Below are 18,482 nucleotides of genomic sequence, written 5' to 3'. Positions count from 1 at the left end.
TCTAGGTGCCCGAGTCCCCGCCCGCCCACTGCCGGAGTCCCTCCCCCCGTGGGTCCCGCAGCCTCTGGAAGGCTCTCGGGCTCTGCCTGGCGTCGCCGCCGAGTCGGGGCTCAACATCCAGTCCCCCGGCCATCGCCCGGGCCGCGGGGTGTCCGCAGAGGCCAGGCCCGAGCCGCGCGGCCGGCACGTGGGGAGGGGGCGTCTCGGGAGGACGGCGCCGGAGGTAGGGGCGGAGCCAAGGAGCCGGGCGCGCGGCCGGCGCGGGCGCACCGAGGTCAGCGGCCGCAGGAGGGGGACCCAGGCGTCCGGGAGGCGGCGCCAGGTGCCGCGCCCCCGCCCCGCGCCCGCCGCCGCCGGCCCCCGCCCCCGGGCCGCCCCCCGCCCGTGACGCGCTCCCCGCCCCCTCCGCGCCGGGAGCCCGATCCCTAGCCCAAGCCCGAGGACGGCGAGGGGCGCGGGCGGCGGCGGAGGCGGCGGGGGAGGGCAGAGGAGGCAGCCGGTGCAGCGGGGCTGCCGCCGCCGCCTCGGAGCCGCGCCGAGCGCACGGAGCGCAGCCGCGTCGCTGCGGCCCCGGCCGCGCCATGGGGAAGGAGCAGGAGCTGGTGCAGGCGGTGAAGGCGGAGGACGTGGGGACCGCGCAGAGGCTGCTGCAGAGGCCGCGGCCCGGGAAGGCCAGTGAGTCCGGGGGGCGCGGGGGCGCGGGGGGCGGGCGGGAGCGGCGGCGCGCCCCGGGGCCGTCTCCAGCGCCGAGCCCCCCACCCCGCCCGGCGCCGGCCGCGGAGGGGGATGCTCTCGGGTCCCGGGGGGCGGGGCGGGGCCAGCAGCGCCCGGACCCTCGGTCCGCGCCCCCCACGGCCAGCGCTGAAGGAGGGGAGGCCTCGAGCTCCCGGCTGTCACCCCGAGCCCCGCAGCGGGCACCTGGCGGCATCCGCCTCCCTGGCCGCAGGCGTTCGCATCCGTCTCTCCCGCTTGCGATCCCCTCCCTTCCCGGGCTGCGGGCTGACAGCTGGAGGTCTCTGCTGGGCCTTTAAAGGGCGAGGCGTCTCCCCCCCCCCACCCCCAACAACGCCATGGAGAGAAGGAGGGGCGCTTTGCGGTGAGGGGCGACTGCAGGGCCGACAGTCTCTGTCAGACCCCTCCCCGCCCCGTGTTTAATAACAGGCTTGGCAGGGAGGGGGGGAAGGACCACGCTGGGGGTGTGGCTGCCCAGGCATGGCCGGCGGGGGGCCGTTTACCGGAGGGGGAGCCGAGGCCCAAGGTCGCCCAGCCCCGGGCAGGCTGAGTTGCAGGCAGGTGCCATCCTGGCCCTCTCTGGCTACCCTGCTGGGAAAGGGGGCTGGGAGGGGAGGGGGTCTCCCACTGGCCTTCTTGAGCTGGGGCTGTGGGCGCCCCAGGGGACGCTGAGAAGCTTGGAGCCCTGATCCTAGCACTCATCCCGGCTCAGCTCAGAGCCTCCCGGGGGACGCCGGGGATGGACGGAAGGGCGTGTGCGGCGGCGCACGTAAGGCCGTGTCAGTGTACCAGGGCACCTGTGAGGGCACCGCCGGCCTCCTCTGGGTCGCAGGTGGGCTCTGGGTGGCCCACGCCCCATGCCATCCCCTGGGGCGGTGTGTAAGCGGGGGGGGGGGGGGGGGGGGGGGGGAAGCCCCTCCCCTCTCTCCAGGCGAGATGCTGAGAACTGAGACAGCCCCTGGGGCAGTTGGGGGAAGCTCCTTGAGCCCCAGGAGGACCCCTCCCACCGCAGCCCCGCCTGGCCGCTCCTCGCCCGCCCAATGCAGTTAGAGAGCTGCACTTGTGTGCTTCACAGGCACAGGCCGGCCCTGCCTTCCCTACCCAGGGCCCAGGGACGGGCTGCCACTGAGGACCGGCTTCAGGGCCTCGGGGCCCAGAAAGGCAGGGCTTTAAGGCAGAGGCTGCCTCAGCTGAGCCTCAAAAGCAGGAGCAGGGATGAGAGGTGAAAGCAAGGCAAAGACTTCCACCTAGTGGCCAGCCGACCTTGGGTGCAGACAGCTTGGGTCTCCTCATCTGTGGGATGGGACCCTCGGTGGTCCCTGCCCCACAGCCTTGTTTTAAGAACAGTGAGAGTGTGCAGGGAGCCCAGGCCTTCGTGTGTACTCAGGAAGGGCTAGTAGTGATAGTGTTGGTCACTCAGTCATGTCAGACTCTTTGCCACCCCATGGAATGTAGCCCCCTAGGCTTCTCTGTCTATGGGATTCTCCGGGCAAGAATACTGGGATGAGTTGCCATTCCCCTCTCCAGGGGATCCTCCCAGCCCAGGGATTGAACCTGGCTCTCCCGCATTGTAGGCAGATTCTTTACTGTCTGAGCCACCGTGGCCATTTCCTAGACAGCCCAGGGTGGGTACATGGAGGAAGTGGGGGCATCAGGTTTGGGGACTCCTCCTCCCTTCCACTCTGGCCCCCAGGGGGACATGTGGGGCTTTTACCTCCACCCGTGTCCCCGCCTGGATCTCTGCATTCGTCCCTGTGTGGCTTGGTCTCCGGATAGGAGAGACACCTGCCCTGGCCCCTGAATCTGGGCTCTCTGACTCACAGGGGCGGGTGTAATAAATCAGATGGAGAAATCCCTCCATGAATTAGCTCGGTTGTCATGGCAACACTGGCCTGCTTTGGAGTAAGATGTATTTTGATTCAGCAAAGTACAGCTGGAGTTTGGGCCATGGGGTGGGGGGCATCCAGCTGTGCTCCCTGGGGTCCCCCAACTCTAGAGGTGTTCCCACGACCCTCATTTCCGCAGTCCCCTCCCAGCGCTGACACCTTCACTTCAGCCCACTCCCCCCCCCCCAGCGTCACCCTGGGCTCTGGCGGCTCCCCCATCCTGCCTGAAGGGAGCCTCCGCTCACATGCACAGGCCGCCACCCTTAGCAGTCGTCCTTGGAGGGAAGAAGAGACTGCTCTGCTCGGAAGGGAAACTACTGGGGTGGGGGCTGGCCTTCTGGGGTGTGGGGACGCCCTGTCCTCCTTCCAGCCCCGCCTCCCCTTTCTTCAGATTCACTGGAGACCACATGCTCCCACACTCGCTCACTCGCTAACCTTAGCCCACCGAGAGCTGCCCTCCAGCACCTGGCTCGGTGCTGCCTGCTCTGGGGGCGTGGGGGGGCCTCGCCCTCTGGAGGCCGTGGGGCGCAGCCAGGCTGACGCGGGAGCAGAGGAGGCCGAGGCCCGTCCCTGGAGGGCACGGATGTGGCCTGTGCACGGCGCCCATGGTTGGAGGAGCCCCTGGCAGAGGGGTGGAGGAGGACAGGGTGGAAGAGGGTCTGGGGTCGTCTCCCCCGAGGCCTCTGCAGCTGGAGTTTGCAGCTGGTCTCCCAGGTTGGGGTGGTCGCAGGAGAACAATTAGAGGTGGGGGCCACAGGAGAGCCCGAGTTCTGGGGGTCAGGGGCCAGGTGCGTGCCCCGTGACCGGCGGTGAGCCATAGGCCTCGGTGCCTCGTGGGAAGGGCGAGGAGCTCCTGGGACTTTCCACTCTGTGCCCACCGCCCTCAGGCCTGGGCAGCCCTGCTCTGCACCAGCGTCACTCAGGACACCTGTCTCCACAAGGTGCAGCCCCCAGCCCCAGGCAGGCTGCCGCTGTGGGGGCTTTCTGAGTACCCAGTGTCCCCATGGGAACTGGGGGTGCTCCAAAGCCTCAAGCCCGCCTACATCCAGTTCCAGCACTTTGAGACCAGCCCGGGGGCCGGGGGGGAGATGACCTTACAAGAAGCCCCCTTCTCCTGTGGGGGGTGGTCCCCTTCTGGATGCAGACGCCCCCTCCCCACCAGCGTGTGTCACTTCTGGGCCTTGACCGCCAGCCCCTCTGAGACCTCAGCACCTGCAGGCATGGCCGGGCCTCCACCTCTGCTCGGAGCTCCTGGAGCAACTACCTGGGTGCCCGCTGCGGGAGGGAGAGCGAGCTGGCCCAGGGAGGCTCTGGGGAGAAGCTGAGCCTGGCTACACTGGAACTAAGGGTGCGGGGGCAGCAAACGCTAGAGTCAGGCAGAGCCTTCTGGCGTGAGAAGGAGCTGAGCGCAGCCCTGAGCACAGTCGGGGGTCCCTAGTGGGCCACCAACACTTGGGCTCCATTCAGCTTTGCAGCAGGTACTGTGGCTGGCCCGGCTGCATAGTTCACAGAGCCCAGTGCAGGACAAAAAGGGGGGCTGCCTTGTCTAAAAGACAACAGTCTCTAGACGGCAGCAGAGTGTCCACTCAGCGCAGGGCTCCTCTTGAGTGGCCGCACGGGTCTCACTCGTGAAGCCGAGCCTGGCAGGTAGACGAAGTATGTGGGATGAGGGTTCAGTTGTCACCGGGCACTGAGCGCGTCATGTGTGCCCGGCACTGCTAGCTGAAAAGATACAGCAGTGAGCAAAGTAGATAAAAACCATTGTTCTCTTGGAGCTTGTAATGTAGTGATGGAGGTGGACAGTAAACAAGATAAATGGTGGTATGGGACTTAAAGAGAAAAGAACAACAGACACGGGATGGGATTGGGGGTTACCCTTTTATTTACTCACTGGAAAAGACCCTGATGCTGGGAAAGACTGAGGGCAGGAGGAGAAGGGGGTGACAGAGGATGAGATGGTTGGATGGCATCACCGACTCAAAGGATATGAGTTTGAGCAAATTCCAGGAGATAGTGAAGGACAGGGAAGCCTGGCGTGCTGCAGTCCATGGGGTCACAAAGAGTAGGACATGACTGAGCAACTGAACAAAAACAATTTTTAAAATTATTTGACCATGCCTCATGGCTTGCAGAATTCTTAGTTCCCCAACCAAGGATTGGACCTGGGCCCCGGCAGTGGAAGTGCTGAATCCTAACCACTGGACTCCCAGATAATTACCATTGTAGATGGGAGTGAGGAGGCTTTGACAAGCAGGTCTTGGATAAAGGCCTGGAGAATATGAAGAGGGAGTCATGGGAAGAAGGAAGAATAATGCCTGCCCCCTCCACATACACAGCTTGTGCAAAGGCCCTGTGGCGGCAGAGGTCGGTGCGTCAGAGTGCCTTCAAGGAGGCTTATGTGACTGGAGCAGGGGTGAGGGGGAGGTGTGTCATGCTGGGCCGTTGTCCGGCTTCGGCCTCTAACCCCAGTGAGACGGGAGCAGCGGGATCAGACGCATGTCCTCAGGGCCCCCCGACCTCAGCGGGTGGACTGGAGGAGGCAGGCTGGAAGCAGGGAGGCCAGTGGAGAGGAGGTGGCTGTGGTCCTTGGAGAGATGCTGGCCTGGCCCAGGGTGGGGATGTTGGTACCGAGAAAGGAGAGGATTCCAGGCGTGCTTTAAATGGTTCTAAAGGCAGAGCCCACAGGATTTACCGATGAAGATATAAGGACCCAGGGCTGCCTCCCAGGTTTGCTCTGGACTACCGACGGCGGCACTGGTGCAAACTTAGACTTCAGCATCAGCCAAATGTCTGAGCAGGGGCAGGGGCAGGGGTGGAGACGCCTCTGGTCCTGGAGCCTCTGCTCTTGGGCTATTGGCTGGAGAAGCCCCTCCCTGGGGAGGGTGGGGAGGATCCCTGTGGAGCTGTGTCAGCAACGGCCACGTGCTGAGCCCTTGGACCTGCGAGGCCGGCCCCTTAGACCCTCCGAGCTCATGGCCCAGGCCACAGGGCTAGTAAGGGGCAGAGGCCCGTCCAACTCTGCGGGCCTTGTGGGCCACCAGTGGCCTCACACCCCACATCCAGCAGCTGAGAACCGAGGCCGGGGCAGCTGGGGCTGCCATGGGTCACCAAGTCGGCCCTGCAGCAGCCCCTCTGGGCCCCGAGTCCCTCGGGCTCCCGCCCCCATCCCTGTCCTGGGCCTGGACAAAGGGGCTTCTGTCCTGCCAGCCCCTCCCTCACAGAGTGACTGACCCACAAATGGGTTATGTAACCACGGCCCAGACAGGCAGGGGATTGGCCCCAGTCCGGCTGGACCTGAGCCCATGGACAGGGCATCGGTGGGCTCCACTCCTCTGGCCGGCGCCCGGTGGAGGCCAGGACTGTGGAGGAGACCGGGGCATCCGAGGGAGGGCCGGAGCCCCGTGGGCTTCAGGCAGGCCGACGAGGGGGTCACTATCGCGTGGCTGCCCAGAGGCATGGGCCCACTTGTCGGCCTCCCCTTCCCGCCTGGCTGGATGGGGCGCATCCACACTGGCCAGGCCTGGGGCTGGAGCTGGGGGAGGCTGCACCCTGGAAGTGTGGCTCTCTCCCAGAGATACCCCTGTTTCCGGGTGTGGCAGGCCGCCCCCGGGCCCATCTGGGCCCTTCTGAGAGACAGATTGGGCTGGCTCTCTTCCTCCCACCATTGGCAGGGGCTCAGCCAGCGTCCCCAGGGAGGGCTTCGTGTGCACATGTGTGCGCCTGTGTGGGTGCCCAGCCCTGGCCTCTCAGACAGGTCCTGGCCCGGGGAAACCTCCCAGCATTTCAGTTCAGTGAAAAACCGAGGTCCGAAAGCTGGTACCTGGTGCTGGGTGCAGGGAACAGAGCTGAATGAATGAACGCTTCTAGACTGAAGACCTAGATAGCTTTGGCTCTGAGCCTGCCAGGGAGCTAGCCAGCCGCTCTCAGGCTGCCTAGAGGGGGCTGGGCCCCAGGTGGGCCTCCTTCACCGTGTCTCCTCCCCTCCCCCCACCCCCGCAGAGCTCCTGGGCTCCACCAAGAAGATCAATGTCAATTTCCAAGACCCTGATGGGTGAGTGCTCAGCCCAGGGAGGCATCAGTCTGGTGTGGGGGTCAGGGACTCCTAGGGCAGGTGGGGTGTCTGGCACCTGCCCACACATGTCCATCACCCATTGCAGCTTTTCAGCCCTGCACCATGCAGCCCTGAATGGCAACACGGAGCTGATCACCTTGCTGCTGGAGGCCCAGGCTGCTGTGGACATCAAGGACAACAAAGGCAAGGCCTGACAGGCAGGACACGGCAGTGAGCGAAGTGGATAAAAACCACTGTCCTCTTGGAGCTTGTAATTTAGTGATGGAGGTGGACAGTAAAGGCTAGGGACCTTGGAGCCAGGGGCAAGGGGGTTAAAGTCAGAGCTTGGGGACCCTGGAGGCCTCGATGGTCCCTCAACTGAGGTCAGCTTGGGGTCCTGGTCTGGGTCGAGGCAGCTTCTCGTGGGGTCAGCGTCCTGGAGGTCAGGGTTGGGGTCAGGGTCAGGGTCTAGCTCAAGCTCCCAACTGCCCCCGTCCACCCCCCCAGGCATGCGGCCGCTTCACTATGCGGCCTGGCAGGGCCGGAAGGAGCCCATGAAGCTGGTGCTGAAGGCAGGCTCGGCGGTGAACATCCCATCCGACGAGGGCCACATCCCCCTGCACTTGGCGGCCCAGCACGGTCACTATGATGTGGTAAGGACCGCCCCTGGGGGCAACAGGGCACCTGGGGCAGCAGCAGCCTGACGGACGCCCCAGGCCTGACCACACCTTGTCGTCCCTGCAGTCCGAAATGCTGCTGCAGCACCAGTCCAACCCCTGCATGGTGGACAACTCGGGCAAGACGCCCCTGGACCTGGCCTGTGAGTTTGGCCGCGTCGGGGTAAGTCTCCCCAGGGAGCTGAGCGTGACTCCATCCGCTCCGTCTTCTCCTAGGGGGCCCCCACCCCGTTTCTTGGGCCCCCTACTCTTCACCCCTCCCTCCAGGTGGTCCAGCTGCTTCTGAGCAGCAACATGTGTACGGCCTTGCTGGAGCCCCGGCCGGGGGACACCACTGACCCCAACGGCACCAGCCCCCTGCACCTGGCGGCCAAGAATGGCCACATCGACATCATCAGGTATGGCTGGGGTGGGGGCGGGGTGAGGGGCTCCCTGCCTCGGGCTGCCTACTCCTGGCTTGGCAGTAAGACTGGAGCAGCCGGGGAGCCATGGGGATGTGGTCAGGCCTCGGGTACGAGGGATGCCTCCAGCCGCCCCCATAAAGGATGCCCCGGCGGGGGCTGGGGAGTGGGCTTCTACAGCCTCCCAGCCTGTGCCACCTGCCAGGTGGCCCTGTGGCGACTCTCGGCATCTCTGAGCCTTCGTTTCCCCATGCTCAAAGTACATATTGCAGCACTGCTTGTCCTGGGATGAGACGAGACCAGAGTGTGAAGGGTTCGCATCGGGAGGGGGACTCCCGCAAGTTCCCCATCACTGGCGGAGGCCATCCTGTTGGGGAGATGGTCGGGGAGGTGGGGTCGGGTTGGCTCATTCTGGGCCTCCAGGAGTCGGAGGCCGACTCGGGGTGCTGGGCCAGTGGACTCCCGTGCAAGGCCCTGCCTGCTCCCCCTGCCGCCCTCCCAGACTGCTGCTCCAAGCCGGCATCGACATTAACCGCCAGACCAAGTCCGGCACCGCCCTGCACGAGGCCGCGCTCTGCGGGAAGACGGAGGTGGTTCGGCTGCTGCTGGATGTGAGTCGGGGGCCAGGGTGGGGGCGCGGGGGTCGGGTGAGGATGGAGGGGGCTCCTGACAGGCCTCGCTGTCTGGCCTGTGCAGAACGGGATCAATGCCCATGTGAGGAACACGTACAGCCAGACCGCCCTGGACATCGTGCATCAGTTCACCACCTCCCAGGCCAGCAAGGAGATCAAGCAGCTGCTGCGAGGTGCGCTGGGGCGGGGCCGGGCGGCTGGGGCGGGGCCGGGGCCAGGCCGGCTCACAGGACTGGGGGGGTCTGCCACCTCCTGTGTCCCCAGAGGCCTCGGCGGCCCTGCAGGTCCGGGCGACCAAGGATTACTGCAACAACTACGACCTGACCAGCCTCAACGTGAAAGCTGGGGACATCATCACAGTAAGGACGGTCTGGGGCTGCTGGAGCAGGGCTGAGAGGGGCTGAGAGGCTGAGAGATGCTGCCCCCAACACCTGGCAAGAACTGGGGGGGCCCAGGCCACCCATCCACTTGACCCAGAGGGGAGTCCTCCCCAAGCGTGCTCCCCTCACCTTATCTGGCCAGGTCCTTGAGCAGCACCCAGATGGCCGCTGGAAGGGCTGTATTCATGACAACAGGACAGGCAACGACCGTGTGGGCTACTTCCCGTCTTCCCTGGGCGAGGCCATCATTAAGCGAGCAGGCAAGTCCAGCCCAGGCCAGGGGCTCATGGCCAGACGGGAGCATGTGTATGGCATGTTTCGGGGTGGGCCAGGACTGCGAGCTCCCACCACCGCTGGGTGTGAGGTCCGGAGTTTGTCCTGCCAGCTCTTATCCATGTCCCTGGACCCGATCCTCCATTGATTCAGCAGACACTGCACGCCAGGCTCGAGGAATAGACAGTTACCCAAATGGCCGTCATTCCTGATCTCAAGGAGCTTGCCCTGGGGCAGGGGGGGTGGGGGGAGCACAGGACAGTGAAGTCAGCATGGAGGAAAATGTGCTGACCAGTGACCCAGAGATTGCAGATGGACGCCCACTTCAGACAGTGGACAGACAAGGCCCTGAGAAGTGGGACGGGGCAGGCTGCAGGCGGTGCCTTCGGGGCAGTGGGAACCACACGTGCAGAGGCGCTCAGGCAGGACAGAGTGTGACGTGTGCGAGGGTCCAGTGGAGCCCAGGGTGGCTGACTCGGTGACAGAGTGAGGGGTGTAGGAGGAGGCCACAGGGCTGTGGAAGGGCTTCAGATGGGGTCCGGGTATGGCGGGCTGACCTGTGCAGAGGACGTGGAGGTTGACAGGCCAGTGACAGGGCAGAGGGAGCCAGCCAGCTAGGAGGTGTGGTCAGTCCACCCAAGGTCATCGAGTGCCCTGGCCCCAGGCTCCTGGGGACCTCCTCCCCCTGCTCCCCATCAGAGGGGTTTGTACTCTTCCTGTGAACCTCCACCCCCACATACAGGACCACAGGCAGAGTAGCTGGCCTGCACCCGGCTCTGCCGTGCTCTCCTGCTCACCAGTGTCCAGGGTTGGGAGGGGTCTTCCAAGGGTCTCTCAGCTCCTTGGAGACAGCCGGGGCAGGAGGAGCTGGCACTGAGCCTCCCGGCCTGTGTGCGTGTGTGTGTACACATGCGTGTGTCTCTGTGTGTGTGTGTCTCTGTGTGCTTGTGTGCACGTGTGTGTGTATGCACGTGTGTGTGTGTGTGTGTGTGTGTGTGCGCGCGCACGCGCATGCATGTATCTGGTCTCTGCTCTATGCAGGCCCTGGAGCCGATCCAGGGCTCAGGGCCGCTGTGCTTGGCCTGCAGGTCCCCGAGCAGGTGCTGAACCAAGTCCACCCCAGGGAGGCAGCTCCGCAGGGCCCGCCGCGCCCCCAGAGGAGATCTGGGTGCTGAGGAAGCCTTTTGCAGGTGGGTGGGGAGCCTGGAGGGGGAGGCGGCGGGGAGGGGTAGGGTGGGGAGGGCGTTGCTGACATTGTTCTGTCCTGCGGGCAGGCGGGGACCGCAGCGGCAGCTTGAGCAGCACAGCTGGGGGCCGGAGCGGCGGGGGCCACACTCTGCACGCGGGCTCTGAAGGGGTCAAGGTAGGTGGGGTGCTGGCAGGGCCGGGGTGCCTAGGTCTGGAGCAGCACTGGCCAGCCAGCCTGTCTGGATTCCAGCTCCTGGCAACGGTGCTCTCCCAGAAGCCGGTATCTGACTCCAGCCCCGGGGACAGCCCGGTCAAGCCTCCGGAGGGCCCTGCAGGTAAGGGCAAGGAGACAGTGCTGCTGGCCAGGCGTGGAGGTGGCCCCTGGGCAGCCCTCGCCCCTCCTCACCCTCTTGTCCCTAGGTGCGACCCGGGCCCAGCCTCCAGCGGCCCACGTGGGCCCGGGCTATGGGGAGCAGCCACCCAAGAAGCTGGAGGCGGCGTCCGAGGGCAAGGTACAGGGCCAGGGCGGCTGAGGGGCGGGGGCCAGGGAGGCCTGCCTGGCTGGGTCACAGCACGGCCAGCGCCCTCGACGGGCCAGGCCCGTCCCTCTGTTGGTCTGTCAGTCTGTGTGCGTAGTTGTTGTCTCTTGTGCAGGCTGTGTGTGTAAGCCAGTATATCTAAAAGTGTGACACGCGTGAGGTGAGCGGGCGGTGTGTTTGTGTGTGGCTGGTGTGACTGTGGTCTGGGCATGGGTGCGCCTGTGTGTGCATGTGGAGGGTGTGGGTGCGAGATGAGTGGAAGCGTGTGTGGGGGTGAGACAGGTCTGTGTGCGTGCACCTGCGTGCTAGGGCAGGCGTGAACTGCTGGCTGAGTCCTCCTGCGTCCCCCAGGGCAGAGCCCACCTCCCGCGTGGGGGGGGGGCAGCAGTCAGCGGCCCCTCCTGAGGCCCCGTTCCCAGAGTCCCTGTCACGGGCCACACGGCAGGGCGGCCCTGGGCCAGGAAAGGGGGGCGGTCAGGGAGGCCTGTGATGTGGACGGCGGTGGGACCCTCTTGGTGGAGCTTACAGCAGGCAGCTGACGCATGGGACGACGCTGAGACGGTGGAGCCCTGGACTCAGAGGGAAGAGCGCCCGACCAGGCTGACGGGGGCCTGGCAGCTGCGGACGGCCCAGTGGACGGCAGCTTGCGCCGCGTGGTCTTCGGCAGAGCAGAGAAGGAGGCGCTGCGGTGGCTGGGTGCACGCCTGGCCGAGGGGCGGGTGGGCGAGCCTGCAGCGGGTGCCTTGTGTCTTCCAGGGCGCCGAGGCTGTCAGCCAGTGGCTTGCCACGTTCCAGCTGCAGCTCTATGCCCCCAATTTCATCAGCGCCGGCTATGACCTGCCCACCATCAGCCGCATGACCCCTGAGGTGAGCTGCCCGGAAGGCTGCCCACCAGCTGGCTCGGAGATGGGCCCCCAGCCTCCGGCTAACAGGTGTCTCCTCCATCTAGGACCTCACGGCCATCGGGGTCACCAAGCCCGGCCACCGGAAGAAGATCACCGCAGAGATCAGCGGCCTGAGCCTCCCCGACTGGCTGCCTGAGCACAAACCCGTAAGGCCCCCTGCACCCTGGTGGCCAGGCCCAGGAGGGGCAGACCGACAGACGGACAAACAGCCACGGCCCTCCCCTGCCTTCTGGGGAGTCCAGGGAGAGGACAGAGGAGGGTGGCCTCTGTTCATCCGTCAGGGGCCCCGGGGCCAGCCTCCCCGGGCAGGGGCTGGGGTGACCTCCTCTGAGGGCTGTTCGGGCAAGGGGAGCCTGGAGCCCAGAGTGTCCCCGTCTCTACTACACGCTTACCACTCAGGGATGTTGGCACCACCCGGCGCCCCACAGTGCTGCCCATCGCATGCCCATCTGACGCCACAGGGGGCTGCCACGCACCCAGGCACAAACCCAGGCACGAGGAAGGCGTGTGTGAGCATGCAGAGCGCACGCATGCACTGAACACATGCCAGGGGCCCACCAACAGCCACACTGGCCTCGGCCAGCGCTGTCATGCACAGGCGCCCTGCGGAGGCACAGGCTCCAGGCTGGGAGAGGGGGGCCTGGGGCCTGTCCCATCCGCGCCGCCTCTCTGGGCCTCGCGCTCCCACCTGTCCACGAGGGAGATGCTGCGGTCACCAAGGGCCCCCGGGGTGGGACAGGCGGGTGCACGCTCACCCACGCTGCCTCGCCCCAATCTGTCCGTGGCTCAGGGGTCCCCCCAGCCAGCATGCCCAGGTCCTGGGGGCTTCACTCTGCTTGCACACCCAGGCGGGGACCAAGTGTGCTGTGTTGGTGCATGAGTGACGTCCAGCTGGGAGTGTGGACAGGTGGATCCTGGTCAGGGGGCCACTGGCTGGTTCTGGGTGAAGACCATCATGGATACTTGCGCACGCGTGTGACAAGGCTGTGTGACGTGTGCCTGACAATGGTGGGGAAATGGTGAGAGGGCGTGAGCGTGACTCAGCAGTGTCAGTGCTGTGGATGACTGGGGTGCAAGCTGTGTGTATACCCGTTGCTGGTCGGTGGTGCTGTGTGTCTGCGTCCGTGACGCGTGAGGTGTGTCCACGTGGGTGCTGTCCCCAGGGCTGCCTGGCCTGCCTGGCAGGTGAGGGTATCCTTCCTCCCCCACCCCCCTGAGGGTCTCCCGTGGAGAGGGTCACGCCTCTGTGTGTGTTTGCCTGTGTCCGCACGTGTGTGTGAGCTGGCCTTGGCTGTGCTGTCAAGGCTGTGCTGACCCCTCCGGCCTGTCCATTTGTCCTTCCGTCTCTCTGTGCCAGGCTGGCCTGGTGCCCACCCCTCCACCAGCTCCGAGTGGCAGGCAGGGTGTGGGCAGCCAGCTCGGGCTGCCCTCTGTGTCCCCCGCCCCGTAGGCGAACCTGGCCGTGTGGCTGTCCATGATCGGCCTGGCGCAGTACTACAAGGTGCTGGTGGACAACGGCTACGAGAACATTGACTTCATCACCGACATCACCTGGGAGGACCTGCAGGAGATCGGCATCACCAAGCTGGGTGAGGCCCCGCCCCGCCCCCGCTGCGTCCCCGTCCTCCGCGCTCCCGGGCCTGACCTGTGCCCTGCCCCCACTCAGGTCACCAGAAGAAGCTGATGCTGGCCGTGCGGAAACTGGCAGAGCTGCAGAAGGCAGAGTACGCTAAGTACGAGGGGGGACCCCTGCGCCGGAAGGCACCTCAGTCGCTGGAGGTGATGGCCATCGAGTCGCCACCCCCACCTGAGCCTGCCCCGGCTGACTGCCAGTCTCCGAAGATGACCACCTTCCAGGACAGCGAGCTCAGCGGGGAGCTGCAGGCGGCCCTGACCGGCCCAGCCGAAGGGGCTGCTGCTGCCACCGCCCCAGCCGAGAAGCCCTCCAACCACCTGCCGCCCACCCCGAGGGCCTCGGGACGTCAGGAGCCCAGCCTGGGGGGGAGGGCACGGCACATGAGCAGCTCCCAGGAGCTGCTGGGCGACGGGCCCCCGGGGCCCAGCAGCCCCATGTCACGGAGCCAGGAGTACCTGCTCGATGAGGGGCCGGCCCCCGGCACCCCCCCCAAGGAGGCCCGGCCCAGCCGCCACGGCCACAGTGTCAAGCGGGCCAGCGTGCCCCCAGTGCCGGGCAAGCCTCGGCAGGTCCTGCCGCCAGGGGCCAGCCACTTCACGCCCCCCCAGACACCCACGAAACCCCGGCCAAGCTCCCCGCAGGCCCTGGGGGGGCCTCATGGCCCAGCGCCAGCCACAGCCAAGGTGAAGCCCACCCCTCAGCTGCTGCCGCCCACGGAGCGACCCATGTCCCCCCGCTCGCTTCCTCAGTCGCCCACTCACCGCGGCTTTGCCTACGTGCTGCCCCAACCGGTGGAGAGTGAGGCTGGGCCGGCTGCCCCTGGGCCCGCGCCCACAGCCACGCCCACGCCGGTGCCCACGCTGTGCCTGCCGCCCGAGGCCGACGCAGAGCCAGGGAGGCCCAAGAAGCGCGCCCACAGCCTGAATCGCTACGCGGCGTCTGACAGCGAGCCGGAGCGGGACGAGCTGCTGGTGCCGGCCGCCGCCGGGCCCTATGCCACGGTCCAGCGGCGCGTGGGCCGCAGCCACTCTGTGCGGGCGCCCGCTGGTGCAGACAAGAATGTCAATCGCAGCCAGTCGTTCGCCGTGCGGCCACGGAAGAAGGGGCCGCCCCCGCCCCCACCCAAGCGCTCCAGCTCCGCCATGGCCAGCGCCAACCTGGCCGATGAGCCGGCGCCAGATGCGGAGACTGAGGGGGCCGGGGCAGAGGACAGCCGGCTGGGGGTCCGGGCGCAGCGCCGGCGGGCCAGTGACCTGGCTGGCAGCGTGGACACAGGAAGTGCGGGCAGTGTGAAGAGCATCGCAGCCATGCTTGAGCTGTCATCCATCGGGGGTGGGGGCCGGGCAGCCCGTAGGCCCCCTGAGGGCCACCCCATGCCTCACCCTGCCAGCCCAGAGCCAGGCCGGGTGGCCACGGTGCTGGCCTCAGTGAAGCACAAGGAGGCCATCGGACCTGACGGCGAGGTGGTGAACCGGCGCCGCACGCTGAGTGGGCCTGTTACGGGACTCCTGGCCACTGCTCGCCGGGGTTCCGGAGAGCCAGCGGGGCCTGCAGACCATGGCCAGTTGGTGGAAGAGGGTGCCGCCCGGCAGCGGCCCAGAGGTCCAACCAAGGGCGAGGTGGGTGCAGAGGGCCCGCCCCTAGCCAGGGTGGAGGCCAGTGCCACCCTCAAGAGGCGCATCCGGGCCAAGCAGAGCCAGCAGGAGAATGTCAAGTTCATCCTAACTGAGTCTGACACGGTCAAGCGCCGGCCCAAGGTCAAGGAGCGGGAGGTGGGTCCCGAGCCTCCCCCACCGCCGCTGTCTGTGTACCAGAATGGAACGGGCACTGTGCGCCGCCGGCCAGCCTCTGAGCAGGCTGGACCCCCAGAGCTGCCCCCGCCGCCCCCGCCTGCTGAGCCCCCGCCCTCTGATCTCATGCACCTGCCCCCGCTGCCCCCTCCGGACAGCGATGCCCGGAAGCTGGCCAAGCCACCTGTCTCTCCCAAGCCCGTTCTGGCTCAGCCTGTGCCCAAGATCCAGGGCTCACCCACACCTGCCTCCAAGAAGGTGCCGCTGCCAGGTCCCGGCAGCCCAGGTAGGTGCAGGACGCCAGCTGGGGAGGGGCCCCACACCACGGTCTCCAGGGTTTTCTGCTTCTTGGATCTGATGAAGGCCAGGGGGAGTGGGGTGGGAAGGTATCCTCAGACCCTCTCATCCATCCACCCCCGGACTACCCCATCAGCCCAGAGCTGGGACAGTTGTGGTCTGTAAGTCCTCAGTGGAGGAGGCACAGGTGCATAAATAGCAACACCTGTGGAAGGAGGACAGGCCCAGGAGGCCGGAGGGCTCAGGGGGGACTCTGACATGGCTGTAGAGTGACCCCAGCACGGGAGGGAGGGGAAAGGCTTCCAGACAGAAAGATCAGAGGTGCAAAGGCCCTGTGACATTCAAGAAATGGAAGGGCCAGTGGCTACATACAACAGGCCACTCCTGGAAGGGAATGGAGGGGGAGGGCGGATGGGTCGGGGTTTGGAAACAGTGACCCAAACAGGTGTGCACAGCGAATCCCCCTCTGACAGCCTCAGGGAGACCCAGGGCAGAGGGGCACGGAGGGCTGGAGCTGAAGCCAGGCCTGCAGTGCAGAGGGCGTTATTTCGCTCCCGGTTGCGAAGCAGGGCGTTTGGGCAGTGTTTCAGCAGGGCTTGGGTCGGGACGGGCAGCGCGCGATTTGCGCGCGCCACGCGACTTCCCACCCGGGTGCAAGTCTCCTCCTCCCCGCAGAGGTGAAGCGTGCGCATGGCACGCCGCCGCCCGTGTCTCCCAAGCCGCCGCCACCGCCCACGGCGCCTAAGCCGGCCAAGGCCGCGGCGGGGCTGCAGTCGGGCAGTGCCAGCCCGTCGCCCGCGCCCTCGCCGGCGCGCCAGCAACCTGCCGCACTCGCCAAGCCTGCCAGCACGCCGCCGGCGCTGAGCGCCAGCCCCGCCAGCCCCGCCAGGCCGCCGTCGCCCGGTGCGCCCGCGCTGCACGTGCCCGCCAAGCCGCCGCGCGCTGCCGCCGCGGCTGCAGGACCCCCAGCCGCGCCCGACGGCGCCTCGCCGGGGGACAGCGCCCGGCAGAAGCTGGAGGAAACGAGCGCGTGCCTGGCGGCGGCGCTGCAAGCCGTGGAAGAGAAGATCCGGCAGGAGGACGCGCAGGGATCGCGGTAGGTGCGGGACTGGGTGCGACCCGCGCGCGGCCGAGGGTGCCGCTCACCTGTAGGCTGCTGCCCTGTGGGGGCGGGAATCGAGTTGCGCCGGAGGGGCGTGGCCTTCGAGCTAGCCCCGCCCCACACTGCGGGGCGGGGCCCGGCATGGGCGGGGGCTCTGAGAGGGGCCCGGTCCCCAGAGGCGGCCGTGCGTGGGGAGGGGCCGGGGCTGGCAAATATCGTGGGGGCGTGGCCTTGAACTAGCCCTGCCCCACCCTATGGGGCGGGGCCAGCATGGGTGGGAGGGGACTGGTCGTGCGTGGGGGCGTGGTCTCGAGCTAGCCCCGCCAACATGGCGGGGCTTGGCAGCCGTTGCGGGGGCGTGGCCTACCCCGGCCCCGCCCCACGGGCGGGCCGTGGTGTCCGCGAGTGGGCGGCCTTCGCGCGGAGGGGCGAAACGTCCTGCCCCGCGCCCGCCTGCTCACTCCGCGCCCTCCCGCAGCCCCTCGGCCGCGGAGGAGAAGAGCACCGGCAGCATCCTGGACGACATTGGCAGCATGTTTGATGACCTGGCCGACCAGCTGGACGCCATGCTGGAGTGACGCGGCCGCCCACGTCGGGCCCGCACGCTGACCTTTACCTCAGGATGGGCACCTCTGGGCGCGGCGTGAGCAGGCAGGCGGGCGGGGCCGCGAGGGCGGGGCGCGGGGGGCCGGGTGCGAGGCTCCCGCACAAGCACAACTCCTGCCGCCGGGCCCAGCCCGGATGACTGCCTGGCCGGGGGACCCAAGGGCTCTGGTCAGATGCTGCTGCCCCTCCCCGTGCAATAACTGCTGGGCCGCCTGCCGCCCACCGCCAGGCTTTGCCCGCCGTAGTGCGGGAGGGGCCGCTCCTGAACCTCCGCTCCGAGCCCGGGTTGGGCCCACCCTGGGGGGCAGCGGGCAGGGGCAGCCACTGTAGCCCCCTCCCCAGTCTGGGGCAGAGCACAGGCCTATGCCCAGCACAGAACTGCCCGATGGGGACCTCCGCCAGCCGCTCCTGCGCAGCACAAGGGGCTGGGTTGGGCCCCCTGCCCCACAGCACCCCCCCTCCCCCCAGAATATAAGCTATCGAAGAGTATTAATTTATTGGGAATGAGCTAAGGCAGATTTCCCCAGAGATACAAAAAGGTATAACTTTAACAAATATATATTTAAAGAAAGAAAAAAATATTATTGATTCTATAGAAAACCATTTACCAACTGCAAGGACGCTGGAGTCTAGCTCAAGACAAAAGCTGTCAAGAGGCCCTGACCATCTGTCTATCCGTCCCTCCCTCGGTCCCAGAGTGGCCAGACCCCTGGCCCAGTAGCACAAATGGGAGGCTGGGGTCCGAGTTCCGCCAGGGCCTCCCCTCTGATCTCTCTCCTAACTTCTCTGCGTCTGAAGAACCTGAAGGATGTGCCTTGCTCGCCGCTGGGCTGTGTCCTCCGTGCGGTGGAGACAGTGGGCAGGGCTCCGCCTTTCTCTGGGGTGCTGGTGTGAGGGTGCCCCTGGGTTCCAAGGGAGCTGTGTGCACAGCGTGGGTGTGTCAGCAGTGGGTGCAGGGCGTGCATGCCAGGCTGTGTGTGGTGCGTGTGAGGGTGTGCCCAACCCTCCCTCCCCGGGGCCCCAGCTGGCCCCACGCAGCCAGCCCGCCCTGCTCCTGTTCCCGTTCCCAGACGCTCTGCTCGTGGTCCGAGGCCGTGTCGTGTGGCCGTTCTCGCCTTCTCTCTCTCTCCCCCCCTCAAAAGAGTACTGACTGGCCTCCTCTGTTGTGTTTGCTGATCCACATGTGTTGGGCACAACTTTGACATTTCTTAAAAAAAGAGAGAGAATTAAAAAACGCCGAAAACCAGCGACTGTGACTCGGGTGGGTGGAGGGGTTCTGCAGAGGTAGTGTCTGGGCGTGTGGGGCCCCTCCCAGCATTCACGTACTAACATGTCCCCAGGTGGGTTGGCCTGGCCATCTGCCTGGCCTCTGCAGTGGGTGGCCCGG

The 18,482-nt window shown here is 66.6% G+C and overlaps 1 protein-coding gene across 1 annotated transcript; it reads left to right on the top strand.

The window, feature by feature from the left end:
• Positions 1-581: 581 nt before the first annotated feature.
• CASKIN1 (CASK interacting protein 1) lies at positions 582-17,067 on the top strand. The gene is made up of 20 exons (XM_061153929.1): positions 582-675; positions 6,618-6,669; positions 6,776-6,873; positions 7,177-7,322; positions 7,414-7,509; positions 7,614-7,744; positions 8,250-8,358; positions 8,444-8,552; positions 8,644-8,738; positions 8,902-9,019; positions 10,121-10,222; positions 10,307-10,395; positions 10,471-10,555; positions 10,641-10,732; positions 11,516-11,626; positions 11,709-11,810; positions 13,115-13,253; positions 13,331-15,376; positions 16,063-16,483; positions 16,968-17,067. Exons 1-20 carry the CDS (start codon positions 582-584, stop codon positions 17,065-17,067), a joined length of 4,335 nt encoding a protein of 1,444 aa, XP_061009912.1.
• Positions 17,068-18,482: the final 1,415 nt, after the last annotated feature.

The sequence above is a fragment of the Dama dama genome, chromosome 10 (assembly GCF_033118175.1).
Source record: "Dama dama isolate Ldn47 chromosome 10, ASM3311817v1, whole genome shotgun sequence".
Lineage (NCBI taxonomy): Eukaryota > Metazoa > Chordata > Mammalia > Artiodactyla > Cervidae > Dama > Dama dama.
Note: the sequence above shows the minus strand (reverse complement) of the source record. Positions and strands in the feature narration are given on the sequence as shown.